At 45.9% G+C, this 13,808-nt stretch overlaps 1 protein-coding gene across 6 annotated transcripts in view; it reads right to left on the bottom strand.

Moving 5' to 3' along the window:
- Positions 1–13,808, bottom strand: part of SLC27A1 (solute carrier family 27 member 1) — a 49,654-nt gene that overhangs the window by 26,198 nt on the left and 9,648 nt on the right. For all 6 annotated transcript variants that reach the window (XM_077923714.1, XM_028721138.2, XM_077923713.1 and 3 more), the window contains exons 2-7: positions 12,515–12,682; positions 4,960–5,354; positions 3,424–3,585; positions 1,377–1,446; positions 451–542; positions 198–307 (exon numbers count right to left, since the gene is read on the bottom strand). In XM_077923714.1, the coding sequence (XP_077779840.1) occupies positions 198–307; positions 451–542; positions 1,377–1,446; positions 3,424–3,585; positions 4,960–5,354; positions 12,515–12,682 (997 nt within the window). The remainder of the gene's footprint in view (positions 1–197; positions 308–450; positions 543–1,376; positions 1,447–3,423; positions 3,586–4,959; positions 5,355–12,514; positions 12,683–13,808) is intronic.

A 13,808-nucleotide genomic window follows, 5' to 3' on the forward strand; every position in this document is an offset into this window, starting at 1 on the left:
CAAGGAACTAGTGCACACATATCATTTGGAGTACCCCATTTACCTCAAGGTAATTTCTGATTTCATTCCTGTTAAAGGGTCTTCTTGATCTTTTTGAGCTGGAGCTTTCTTCCCAAGCAGACCCTCCCCACAAATGCATTTGCTCCCACCTCCTACAAACTCTGGTGCCTACAAGCAGAGTTTGGGGCTCTCCTTACTGTGCACTTGTATTTCACACAGTCATCCCAGAAGCGACTTGCAGAAAATTTCTTCCTAATCACTACAGTCAGGCCATGGATCACACACTGGCCAGCACCCATGATATTCCCTAAGAGAAAGAGAGAAAGGTTGTCAGCATGGCGGGTTTGCCATGAACTTGGAGGACAGCATCATCTTTAAACAACAGACTGCCCCCAGCAATGCCAGAGCATGCCTCCATAACTAAAACAAGCAGCAGGAACTATGGCCTACCTGCTGAGTGATACAGTGGTAGACAGTTATAGATTATGTCATTGGGGGTCATTCTGTAGGCATAATAACCAAAAGCTGCTATTCGGTAATATCTGCAAGGAAACAAAAAGCATGTATGAATTTAAGTCACTTAATACTATCTAGCAGTAGCAAGAAGAAAGTAAGTATTTGGTAAAAAGGACAATTTCAGCTCACATAAGCAGACTTTCTAAAGCAACAACATAAGAACATGCAGGCAATGTAACAAAGGAGACTATTTTCAGGATCCTATTTCTTGTTCACAGGTACATCTAAGGAAAAAGTTGCAGAAGGTACTAACCCCATGATGAAGGCTCCTGCATGATTTCTATCCATAAGATCCAAAACAGTCCCCCCCACACACCCACACACTACAAGAGGAGAAATCAAATTCTCTCAGGTAGCCCTGTTTCCATAGATAACACTCTCAGTGTTTTATATTATTATGGAATTCATTTCCACCTGGCCCTCAGTGTTTCTTACTTTTTCTCTGTGAAGGAACTGCAGTCCATAATCAAACCAATGGTCTGGCTTGATATAACATGGCTTCCTACATTTGTATATGTGATTAGGCACAGGGTCACTATCCTAAGGGTGACTATGTATACAATGGGAAGTGGGGAGGAGATGCAACACACATCTGGTGCAATGGGCCCAACAATATCAGAAAGCTGCACAAGCTGCATTTCATTGCTCCTGCTGCCTCCTCTCAATTATTCAAAGACAGGAAGGAAATGTTATGCCTTCTTCCAAGAAGACAGCTGTAAAGACAAGTGTCTGGCAACCTACTGTCCAGTAGTGCTTCTTGGATATTTGTGTACATATTAAAAAATAATAATCACAAATTAAAAACTATTCTGAACATTGGCAGACTAAGTTTCCAGGACAGTCACGTTGATGCTCCTCACCTGCTATGCACCACAATGGCAGCCTTGGGCATTCCAGTTGTGCCAGAGGTGTAGATGTAGAACAGACGATCTAAGAAGAAAATACAGAAGTGGAGCATGAGTGAGACATTCAGCTTTTCTCTCCTTGATCCTTGCCCATCCTGGCTAATAAAAGTGAGCCAGGAAGGGCTGGGTGATGGGCTCTACGGTGTGGTGAATGCTTCCCTCTGCGAGGCAGCCTTCCCAGACCTGCTGAAAGAGGCGGTCATTAAACCGCTTCTTAAAAAAACATCTTTAGACCCAGCCAGTATGGCCAACTATTGCCCAGTCTCAAATCTACCATTCCTGGGCAAGGTGATTGAGCGGGTGGTTGCTGAACAACTCCAAGCATGCCTGGAGGATGCGGACCATTTGGATCCCTTCCAATCGGGATTCAGGCCTCACCAAGGGATGATCTCCGGTGGGTTAGGGACAAAAGTGAGAGCTGTTTCCTAGTTCTGCTGGATCTCTCAGCGGCCTTTGACACCATCAAACATAACATCCTTCTGGACCGTCTAGAGGGGCTGGGAGCTGGGGGCACTGTTATACAGTGGTTCCGCTCCTTTCTCCTGGGCCGTGTCCAGAAAGTGGTGTTGGGGGATGAGTGTTCAGACCCCTGGGCTCTCACTTGAGGGGTGCCTCAGGGTTCCGTCCCCTCCCCCATGCTTTTTAATATCTATATGAAGCCGCTGGGAGAGATCATCAGGGGGGTTGTGCTGGGTGTTTTTCAGTATGCAGATGACACCCAGCTCTACCTCTCTTTTAAATCAGAACCAGTGAAGGCGGTGAATATCCTGTGTGAGTGCCTGGAGGTGGTTGGAGGATGGATGGCAGCTAACAGAATGAGGTTGAATCCTGACAAGACAGAAGTTCTGTTTTGGGGGGACAGGGGGCGGGCGGGTGTGTGGGACTCCCTGGTCCTGAATGGGGTAACTGTGCCCCTGAAGGACCAAGTGCGCAGCCTGGGAGTCATTTTGGACTCACAGCTGCCCATGGAGGCGAAGGTTAATTCTGTGCCCAGGGCAGCTGTCTACCAGCTCCACCTGGTATGCAGGATGAGACCCTTCCTGCCCGCGGACTGTCTCGCCAGAGTGGTGCATGCTCTAGTTATCTCCCTCTTGGACTACTGCAATGTGCTTTATGTGGGGCTACCTTTGAAGGTGACCCGGAAACTGCAATTAATCCAGAATGCGGCAGCTAGACTGGTGACTGGGAGTGGCTGCCTGGACCACATAACACCGGTCCTGAGAGATCTTCATTGGCTCCCAGTACGTTTACGAGCACAATTAAAAGTGTTGGTGCTGACCTTTAAAGCCCTAAACGGCCTCGGTCCTGTATTCCTGAAGGAGCGTCTCCACCCACATCGTTCAGCCCGGACACTGAGATCCAGCGCCGAGGGCCTTCTGGCAGTTCCCTCATTGCGAGAAGTAAGGTTACAGGGAACCAGGCAGAGGGCCTTCTCGGTAGTGGCGCCTGCCCTGTGTCACGCCCTCCCAGCAGATGTCAAAGCAATAAACAACTATTTTACTTTTAAAAGACAACTGAAGGCAGCCCTCTTTAGGGAAGTTTTTAGTGTCTGATGCTGTACTGTTTTTAACACTCGACTGGGAGCCGCCCCAAGTGGCTGGGGAAACTCAGCCAGATGGGCAGGGTATAAATAATAAATTATCATCATCATCATCATCATCATTATCATCTACCTTGGCAAACTACTTGTCTCCGAGACAGCTGTTCTGAAAAAAACAGAACAGAACAATAAGCAGAAGGGCTTCTGTGCCAGTAAAAGTGACCTGTGGTGGCCCACAGCCCAGGTTGCAAGATGCAGTTATGCTCTTTTGACCCAGCAAAGAGCCCTGAGGTTATAAGCTTTCAATTTCCATGCCTTCCTGAAACTAGGACAGGTGCTGGTTGAGACATCTAGTAACATGATGAAAGGTCCCATGAATCAGTGTCTGTCAGACGCTCCTGCTGGACTATGCAGGAGAACCTGATTCATTAGGGAAAGGCGTGTGGTTGTATGGAAACATACCATCTAATCCTTTGGCTGGAACCTGAGCTGGAGGAGATGTTGATGCCTTAGCCAGAAGAGGGTCCAGGTGTTTGGTGCCTGGAGGAACCAATTCAGGTTTGAAGTCTCCAGAGCAGAACTTGACCATATTTTTCCCCAATGTCCCGTTCACTTCAGATATTGCTGCAAAACATAGTCAGACTTATAAGAAGCTCAAAACAGTAGGTACCCAAGGGCAAAGAGTTTTCAGAATCTAATTTTGAGAAGTTGCCAAACTACAGCTTGTGGGAATTCTGTTTATGTCAAAAGAACAATAAACCCAAATGTAAATTTTCATGCCATGCTTACAATAATGATATTCAAATTATGCTAATTGCATGCAAGAAAAGATGCAGGCTAGCCTTCCCAACAGCAATTCCCTGGAACCACACCTAGCATGTTCTTGCTACCATTATCTAGGAATGGCACACACACACACACACCCCTACTCCCTGCAACAAAGGCCACAGGCACACAATCCCACCTGCTGCAGATATACAGAAGATATACTAAAGTATTTGTATCCTGCCATTTGCACTAGAGATCTTTCTACCAATGCTGATGGGGGGGTCTTTTTAAATTGCTATTTTCTGCAGCTTTTAAAGTATAAAACCTCCCAAAACAATTTGCAGCATTCATAAACAATATAGCATCAATAAAGTTTGATACAATACAACAGAAGAGCATTTTAAGAGCCCAATAAATGCATCAGTCAAACTAAACAACCTGTAAAAAGATTGGAAAGATATCAGAGATGGGACTAGGTGAGATTCCCTGAGGGGTGAAATCCAAAGACAAGGAACCACAACCAAAAATGCCTTTTTACAGGCATATTGCCTCATATGATGTAGGGACAACAGTAGGGATTCTTCTGGTGAGGATCTTAAAACCTAAACATGCTTGTGTGGAAAGTTTTTGAGGTATCCTTTATATAAGCCATTTTATTCTAATAGTGTTTCTATATATGTACTGTTCTGGTTGTACACTGCCCTGTGTGTTTTACTGAAGGGTGCATAGAAAATGTCAACATAATTAAAATATTAATGAATATAGTTGTGCTCCTCCTAGCAGAAGACTGAAGCTAAATGTCCATTTTGGGGGCCAGGTGGGTGATGGGTATGAAGTGGAGGATTAAGGTCTGAGAAGCCCCTTGACACCAATCTACCGTTCTGCCTCTACTTCCAGACCACACTGGCTTCTGCACAGTACACACAGAGGAGAGAGCAAGGGAAACCTGCTCCCACTTCTGGCACCAAGGAAATGATGGACATGTTAGCACTGCCTTGAGATGACCCATTCCGTAACAGATCAACCAATTCAACCGTGGCAAATATTACTAAGAGCCAAATTACCACTGTGCAATTGAAGATCTTCAGTTGGACACCGGAGGAAGTGAGCAGCTTTCAAGTATTTCCTCCAGAGAAATCAATCTTCTCCCCCTCCTCACAAAACAAAAGTGTAGTTCCTCTGAGTGCAACAAGAAGTGCTTAAGGAGCAGCAAACTAAATGGAATCCCACCTGTTGACAGCTCTCCACCAAAGATGATGGCTTTTGCCCCTGATGTTTTCACACAGTAAGTCAGAGAATCAAGACGCAAGTTGAAGTTGATGAGGGCTGCCTCGATGCCCACTTTGGCCATCCCTAGCCAGAAGCCTACAAACTCAGGTCGACTCTCCATAAAGATGGCAATGACATCACCAACTCGAAAGCCTTGCTGGTAGAAGAAGTTGGCCACAGCATTAGAATATTCATCCAGATGCCGGAAAGTCCATTTCTCATCAGTAGCTTCATAGATAAAGGCCACTTTTTCTGGATGTCGGCGGACCACATCCTGGAATATCTTGGGGACATTGCTCTTGGCTTTCCGGTGCCAGTACAATTTATATTTAACCTGTATAAGCACCGACAGCCCCCTGCAACAAGGAAAATCTAGTTACAATAGCACTTAACACAATGCTCCCTGTTCAGAGGGAAAGGCAGCAATATACCAGAGTATCGTCTTGTCCAGATACTCATTCTTCAAGATACAGACTTCACAGATATTAACTTCATTTAAGGAGCTACTTATATTGTGCCTGACCCACAGTCAGTTCCATGCCGAAATTGCTTCATACAAAAAAATAAATAAATAAAATTTCTGCATCTAAGCAATCTAAATTCTACACCCAGCTAAGTATGCATTCACCCTCCTTACTTTGAGAACTTAATAATACAAGTTTGTTTTCACTATTTTGCACATTTTAGACTTTAATAGGCCTGTGGAGAGGGAGAGGCGAAGAGCTAGTCAGAGCATACAAACTTTCCCAACCAGTGAAAAATGTAGTCACACACCTCCCTGGCTTCTTGAGATTTCATCAAGTGTCATCCACACATCTTCAATCACATCTTCAGTCATAAGGGATAGAAATTTGTTTTTGTTTTTAAAAAGCCAGTATTTTTGAGGAAGCTGACTTTTATGTCCAATATCACGTTCTGGACTTGTTCTGCCCTCAGCTGCAGCATACAGACATAAATATCCTCAGTTCATCTAACCAAGTATATTTATGTCTTGCAGCTACTGGCACTTGATGCTTCAAAGGAAGCAACCATTTAAACTACTGTACTGGGAACTTGTGCCACAATCTACCCTCAATTAACAATTCCCAACACTCAATATTTTCAAAGGCTGAACCCTTAGATATTATAGCTCCTGATATCTTAGCTTATAAGCACCAATGGTTCAAAATTCTCTGCATGAAACAGAGTCTGTTGTCAATTCAGAAAGGCATTTTTCTATTGCAGGGATGCCCAAATGGTCGACCGCAATCGACAGGTCGATCTCCAGTTGATAGCGGTCGATCGCGGCTCAATTTCCTCCACGGGGGAAAAAGAACACCCAGCCCTGCCCCCTCTCTCTGTCCTTCATTTGCACACAATTGCAAAAACAGAAGACGGAGTTTTTGCTGGCCGGTTTATTGTTTGGTTAGTGATTTATGGCATGCCCCCCCCCCCCACAAAAACAGAAGAGCTTTTGGTTTCCCGCCTAAAAAAAGCTCACCAACTTTGGGTCTCTCTCTCTCCCCCCCCCCCCCCCCATGGGTAGATCACTGCCAGTTTTTTATTCTGGGAGTAGACCGCAGTCTCTTGGGAGTTGGACGTATTGAAATTAAAATCTGGTTCTAGCCAAAGTTGAGGAGGGGCACTCTACAAACCAAAAAGACATACTGAATGTTAAGTATTTCTTACACAAGTACATACAAATAAAGTTTGTTTGTTTGTTTTTTCATTCACTGTGAGATAATGTATAGCTGCCTCTTTGCTGCTTCCTGCTTAACTCACATTTTGGAGTACTAAGAAGCAATGGTCTGTGGTATCCCACCCTGCCTATTTAATGCCAAGTGTTACGTGGGAGATTTGGGAAACTCAGGGAAAAAAATTCTACAACAACATCTTCCAGATAAATTGTTTCAAGTTTGGTTATCTTACTGTGAATTGTTTTAATGAAGTGTTGCATTTGGAGGTTAGGGGTTTAAAACAAAAGACTTCTAGTTCTGTGATAGCTGGGAATGTTTTTTATACCTTCGAATGGTTATACACCATAAGAATTCAGAAGGTAACAATCTCCAGCTAATGGGAAGGAACAGAGAGCATTTGGAGCCAATATGTAGTTTTGAATTTGAAAAAAAAAAATATTTTGAGCTGTCAGGAGTGTCAACTTGCATAAAACATTGGGGAGGGGGGCCAAGTATGCCCTGCCCCATATATTTGATCACAAGACGCAGTGCACCCACACCATTTGAATGGCAATGCCCATCAACTTTGGGTGGGCCTGGCTGCCTTAAATATTTTAGGGGGGGCTGAAGAGTCCTCGGTCCCTGGGAGCTGGCTTCTAGGTCAGGGGTCTGCAACCCGCGGCTCCGGAGCCACATGTGGCTCTTTTACATCTTTGTTGCGGCTCCGGGGCGGATACTAGCGAGGGGAGGAGGCGCATTGTGCACCCCGACACTCCTCACTGTGGCGGGCGCTGTACTGGCTGTGACGTCGCATGGGGGCGGTGCGTGCATTAGTCACGCACCGTCCCGACATCACCTTCCCGCCCGCTGTCAGATCGGACATTAAGGTAAGAAACAATATATGCAGTGTTATATTTGTTTTAAATGTCGCAATGGTTTTGCGGCTCCCAGTTGTTGTTTTTTCTTCGGAAATGGGTCCAAGTGGCTCTTTTTGTCTTAAAGGTTGCAGACCCCTGTTCTAGGTGAACTGTAGTTGACGTTAAAATTAACAAGAGCCAAGCCTTGGATCTGGCTGAAACAGTTCCTATTTCAGCTGTGCTGTCTGTTTCTAGGAATGTTCCTGCCTCTATCATGGTCTGCTTGTATAGGTGTAAATGAAGCAAGTGGTTACAAAAGGACACTAAGTGTCTGGTTCTCTCTCATCCAAAGGAAACTAAACTCCTAATTGACACGGGAATTTCTCACCCATCAGATTAGTGCAGAATATATACAAGCAGACATGTATGATTCCCTAGATCTCTCAGTCCATATAGCTCTTTGCAGAACCAAGGATGGAGATAAAACCATAGGGGCCGAGGCAGTTTTGGCCCCCTGAATGTATTTTTGAGGGGGCTGGGCCTCCTCCATTTTCAGAGGGCATTTGGCTCTGCCCCCTGGCTCCTCACAATGTCATATGTGATGTCGGGACAGAACAGGATAGAACAGTCATTCGTAAGTCCACACATTTCTCTATGCCTACATCTTAGAGTTGTTTACATATAGAACCGGGGGGGGGGGAGGGTTCAGGGGGGGAAACCATGGGTTGTATCCACCTAGAGTAGGCTTAAGTTGGTCCTGTTCATTAATTTCAATGGATCCACTTTGAGTAGAACTAACACTGGCTACAATCCTCCAGGCATGGAGACGGGACACAACCCAGCCAGCAGAATACACAATGTGCACTCAGAAGATGCAGGTTCAGTCCCTTGATCAAAAGCATTACCTCTGCCCGAGAAATCAGGGAGCTGCAACAAGTTAGAGTATAAACAGCTTCATAATGTATTAAAACATGTCAGTCAACTAGTGCAACTAAAGTAAAAATGTCTCCTTGCAGTGGACATGGTAGAGCACCCAAACAGACCTGAGCCCCAATACTTCATTTTAAAAATCAAGTGCTGTATTCAAAACATTTGATTAAAAATTGTAAGATATGCTGGAACTACAGCATTTCACAGAAAAAAAATCACTACTAATTTTCATTTACTTTATTACAGAAAGTTTTCCTGTAGTTTGTGCCCATTTTGATGAATGGGCAAGGTGAATCAGAAAGGGAACAAAAGGGAGTGGAGAAAGGAGGAACACTTTGCAATTTAAATGCTGTATTTTCAGGTTCAATTTGTGTCTGAAAGAGCAAGCAAAATTAACTCATTTGTAGAAGGGCTCTTAAAGATGACTCAAAGCAAATTATATTGCATACACCCCATCCAGTCAGGGTTATGAGACATTAAGAATTATATTGACAAAAACTGGATAAAAGATGAACACCACCACTAGCAGCACAACCTTAGGGATATTTGCTTAGGAATAAACCAACAGAGTTTAAAAGTAAGTATGAATAGGATTGTATTTTAAGACTGCTGCACAATGCATGCTTAATCAGAAGGTAACCCCTCCAAATTCAATGAAGCTCACTGCTTCATAATTGTACTCAGGACTGCTGTGTTAATTATCTGCTATCCATACCAGACACTGAAAGCAACTTTTTGGTGTGGGTAACTGATCTTTCTAGTTTTTTGGATAATTTAAAACATCTTCCATTGTACAGTGGTACCTTGGTTCTCGAACTTAATCCGCTCCAGGAGTCTGTTCGACTCCCGAAACAGTCTGAAAACTAAGGTGCGGTTTCCAAGTGGCTGCAGGAGCTTCCTGCACTCAAGAGGAAGCTGCATCGGACATCCAGTATCCGAAAAAACGTTCACAAACTGGAACACTTACTTCCGGGTTTGCGGTCTTTAGGAGCCGATTTGTTCAACAACTAAGCCATTTGAGAACCAAAGTACCACTGTAATGGACAATTATGATCAATTTTGAAGTAGGAATTCCTTTTAGACTCATCAGGAAGATAATAAAAAGTGCCACAGCATCAAGACATGACTAACAGGGCTGCACTAAACACATTCTGTACCAAAAATGTCATTTGCTGTTGATCTAAGGAAGACTGCCCAGAGGATTAGACCGCCAATACAAATCAATAACATTAAAAAAAAAAAAATCCTACACATCCCTCCTGAGTGAAGCAGGAGCCTTGAGGGACTGGGGAGAAGAGAGACTGGTTTAGTAATAGGCTGTTGGCATTTCACCAAACGAGGCTTGCCTGTCACAATGACCCTGCCCTCAGCTCTGCCAGGAAAGAAACAGAAGAGTCTTTGCAAGCTTTAGCTGCACTTTCCACATTCTTAAGGGGGCTTTATTCTCTCCCCTTATTTCTCACTTGCCATGCAATGAGAGGAAGCAGAGATCCAGAGGACACTGAAAACCACTGTAAGAAGTGAAGCAGTCTTTGAGAATGCAGCAGCCCTAAATCCATTGACAACACAGGAATCTCAAGGATATATAATCTTGAAGAAAATAGGTGTCAATTTCAATTACAAAGCAAGGCACACAGGAGAGCAGTATGGATCTAACACACAGTTTATATCTTCAACCAAGAAAGCTCATCTATGGTTGTTTAGATGATTCTTCTTGTTACTGCCACTCTTGTGATTCTTTTGTACAGTGGTACCTCGGGTTACAGACGCTTCAGGTTACAGACTCCGCTAACCCAGAAATAGTACCTCGGGTTAAGAACTTTACTTCAGGATGAGAACAGAAATCGCGCAGCAGTGGCGCGGCAGCAACGGGAGGCCCCAGTAGCCAAAGTGGTACCTCAGGTTAAGAACAGTTTCAGGTTAAGAACTGACCTCCAGAACGAATTAAGTTCTTAACCTGAGGTACAACTGTATTTGTTCTTTTACATGGTTGCATTGGTGGTTTTTCATTTATATTATAGTACCGCACCCTGCGGTGGCGAGCAGATTGAAAATATTTTGAATAATAATAAAACAAAGATCAAGAAACCCATATATACACATAAACTCCACACAGAATTCATGTTAATTTCTAGGTGTAAGTTATTTCCAAGTAGGAATTTGAATTTGGCTTTAAAATTATTTCCCCTTTCAAACTTTTAATTTATCTAATTTGGATTCTGAAGCATACAAATGAGATTTATCTCCTTTTATTATCACAACAATAGCATGATGTACATTGGACCAAGAATTAGTACCTGGCCCATGGATGTAGCCAAGGGGGAGCTGCCCCCCCCCCCAGATCAAGTAAAGCAATATAAATACTTAACTAACTGACCGATCACATTGGCTCTGCCCCCCTTTCAAAAGTCCTGCGCCCCAACAAAGATCCTGGCTACACCGATGACCGGGCCCCAAGCTTCATGAGTGAGTAGAATTTCTCAACATTTCTCATTATGTGTAGTTTCAGGATTCTTCACATTAACACCATTTATGGTTTTGAGCAGACAAATAGCTAACAAAACTTTAAGCAACCTTCTCTCCCACCTGCTACCCACCACAAATTAGTTCTCCCTTCAAGGTCGCAGCCTCCTGTGGGAGCATTTCCTTTCAAAATAGAATCAGAAAAATGATTTTCACAACGTTTAGTTCAGCCCCAAATCTACCTCTAACCACTCAGTTACAACAGCTGAGGAATGGAATTTTATCAATAATATTTTATCTGCTTTTAACTGTGTATTTCCATATCAACAGCTTAGAGTCTTAGGAAGTGAGAGCTGTCTCTTTCAGTGGTACCTCGGGTTACAGTGGTACCTCGGGTTACATACGCTTCAGGTTACAGACTCCAATAATCCAGAAATAGTACCTCGGGTTAAGAACTTTGCTTCAGGATGAGAACAGAAATCGCGCAGCAGCAGCAGCAGGAGGCCCCATTAGCTAAAGTGGTGCTTCAGGTTAAGAACAGACCTCCGGAACAAACCAAGTTCTTAACCCGAGGTACCACTGTATACGAATGGTATGGTACTTTGCTTCTGAAGCAATCTAGCAAATGCTTCACACACTGTTTCATTTCACAGTAAGAGTATTTCCATTCATGTGGGTGACCCGTTCAACGTAGCTTTGTCCCCAGATAAACTAACCTTGGGTCGCTTTCCTCATAAGTACAGTACACAAGACTGAATAAACAGAAGATTTAGAATGTTGTACCTTGATCATCTTTGGATTTATCAGCAGCAATAAATCCAATTTAGCACAAGTTCCACTTCCACTGAAGTCCTTAGCACACTGAGCTATATACAGGTCTATCGGGTGTGAGAACACCTTTATTATTTATGGCACAAGTGGCAAACCCTTTTCAGCCTGAGGGCCACACTGAGCGTCAGCCACCTGCCCAAGCAGCATTGGGCATGGCCAAAGGATAGTGTGTGTACAGGCTCACTACAAATACAGCCAGTAGTAGCTAGCATGGCTGAGGCTGCATTGCTCTTCCACCTCTCCAACATCGTGTGTCACTGCTGATACCAAAAGGGAGAGAGGAAAAGACAAGGCAGCATGGAACTCAACATGGTTTTTGGCTCAGCAACACAGCTAATCTAATGCCCTGTGCAGAGCTTCCTGTGACTGCATCCAGCACAACACAACACAGGCAGCACACATGCACTCGCTACACAAGCACATTCACAACACACAGTTTTTTCACTAGACATGTAACCACAAAGTACACTCATCCTTTTCTCTCATTCTCCACACTCATGTGCACACGCAGCATTGCCAACCCTCACCACTCCAGTGCTGGGATGAGAGTGTCTGGAAATGTTGTGTTTTATACTCTTAAAGATCAGGCTCCAATGGTGCTCAGTGCAAAGATCAGAAAGAAAAACCCTCTATGTGCACTTTTGTTTAATTTCCTGATCAGACGGCTGGTGAGCCACTTCTCACGGCATGAGGGGCCAGATCTGTGTCACAAGTTGGCCACCCCTGATTGATGTAAACAACAAACGAGCACATTACGATGCAAGAGGAAGTTGTACTTACAGGAGATCTCTCAAGGCTGTTTTAAAGATGATCCGGAGAAATGTCCAGCCACCAGTGCCAATGTAAATGCCCAGAGCAACTGCAATACTCCATGACCAGGCCAAGCCAAAAAAACGCATCAGGCCAAGAGAACCAAGTGAGGCAGTGCAAACGCCAATCATACGCATTCTAGAGAAAGAGATAGGTGCAGTGTTAACCACTAAGTTCATTTGTTTTGCATCAACATTTTATTAAGTACAGTGGTGCCTCGCAAGACGAAATTAATTCGTTCCGCAAGTCTCTTCGTCTTGCGGTTTTTTCGTCTTGCGATGCACGGTTTCCCATAGGAATGCATTGAAAATCAATTAATGCGTTCCTAGGGAAACCGCCTTCAGACCAGGTCCGGGGACAGTCTGTCCCCGGACCTCTTCTGAAGGCTGGGGGGGGGGGACAAGGGCTTTTCTTCCCACCCCCAGCATTTTAAAAAACCCCGGGACAGCGGAGGACTTCTCTGCTGTCCGGGGCGATTTAAAAGCCCCTGGGAAGGCAGGCAGGGGGGACAAAGACTTTCGCCCCCTGCCCGCCTTCAGAAGGTGTTCCCGCCCCGCTTCGGAACAGCGTTCCGAAGTGGGGCGGCTGGGGCAGGTCTTCCCGCCCCCCCTCCCTGCTTCGGAACAGCGTTCCGAAGTGGGGCGGCTGGGGCAGGTCTTCCCGCCCCCCTCCCCGCTTCGGAACAGCGTTCCGAAGTGGGGCGGCTGGGGCAGGTGTCCCCGCCCCCCCCCCCCGCTTCGGAACAGCGTTCCGAAGTGGGGCGGCTGGGGCAGGTGATCCCGCCCCCCCTCCCCGCTTCGGAACAGCGTTCCGAAGTGGGGCGGCTGGGGCAGGTCTTCCCGCCCCCCCTCCCCGCTTCGGAACAGCGTTCCGAAGTGGGGCGGCTGGGGCAGGTGTCCCCGCCCCCCCTCCCCGCTTCGGAACAGCGTTCCGAAGTGGGGCGGCTGGGGCAGGTCTTCCCGCCCCCCTCCCCGCTTCGGAACAGCGTTCCGAAGTGGGGCGGCTGGGGCAGGTGTCCCCGCCCCCCCTCCCCGCTTCGGAACAGCGTTCCGAAGTGGGGCGGCTGGGGCAGGTGATCCCGCCCCCCCTCCCCGCTTCGGAACAGCGTTCCGAAGTGGGGCGGCTGGGGCAGGTCTTCCCGCCCCCCCTCCCCGCTTCGGAACAGCGTTCCGAAGTGGGGCGGCTGGGGCAGGTGTCCCCGCCCCCCCTCCCCGCTTCGGAACAGCGTTCCGAAGTGGGGCGGCTGGGGCAGGTGATCCCGCCC

This window comes from Podarcis muralis, chromosome 2 (genome assembly GCF_964188315.1).
Source record: "Podarcis muralis chromosome 2, rPodMur119.hap1.1, whole genome shotgun sequence".
In the NCBI taxonomy this organism is placed as follows: domain Eukaryota; kingdom Metazoa; phylum Chordata; class Lepidosauria; order Squamata; family Lacertidae; genus Podarcis; species Podarcis muralis.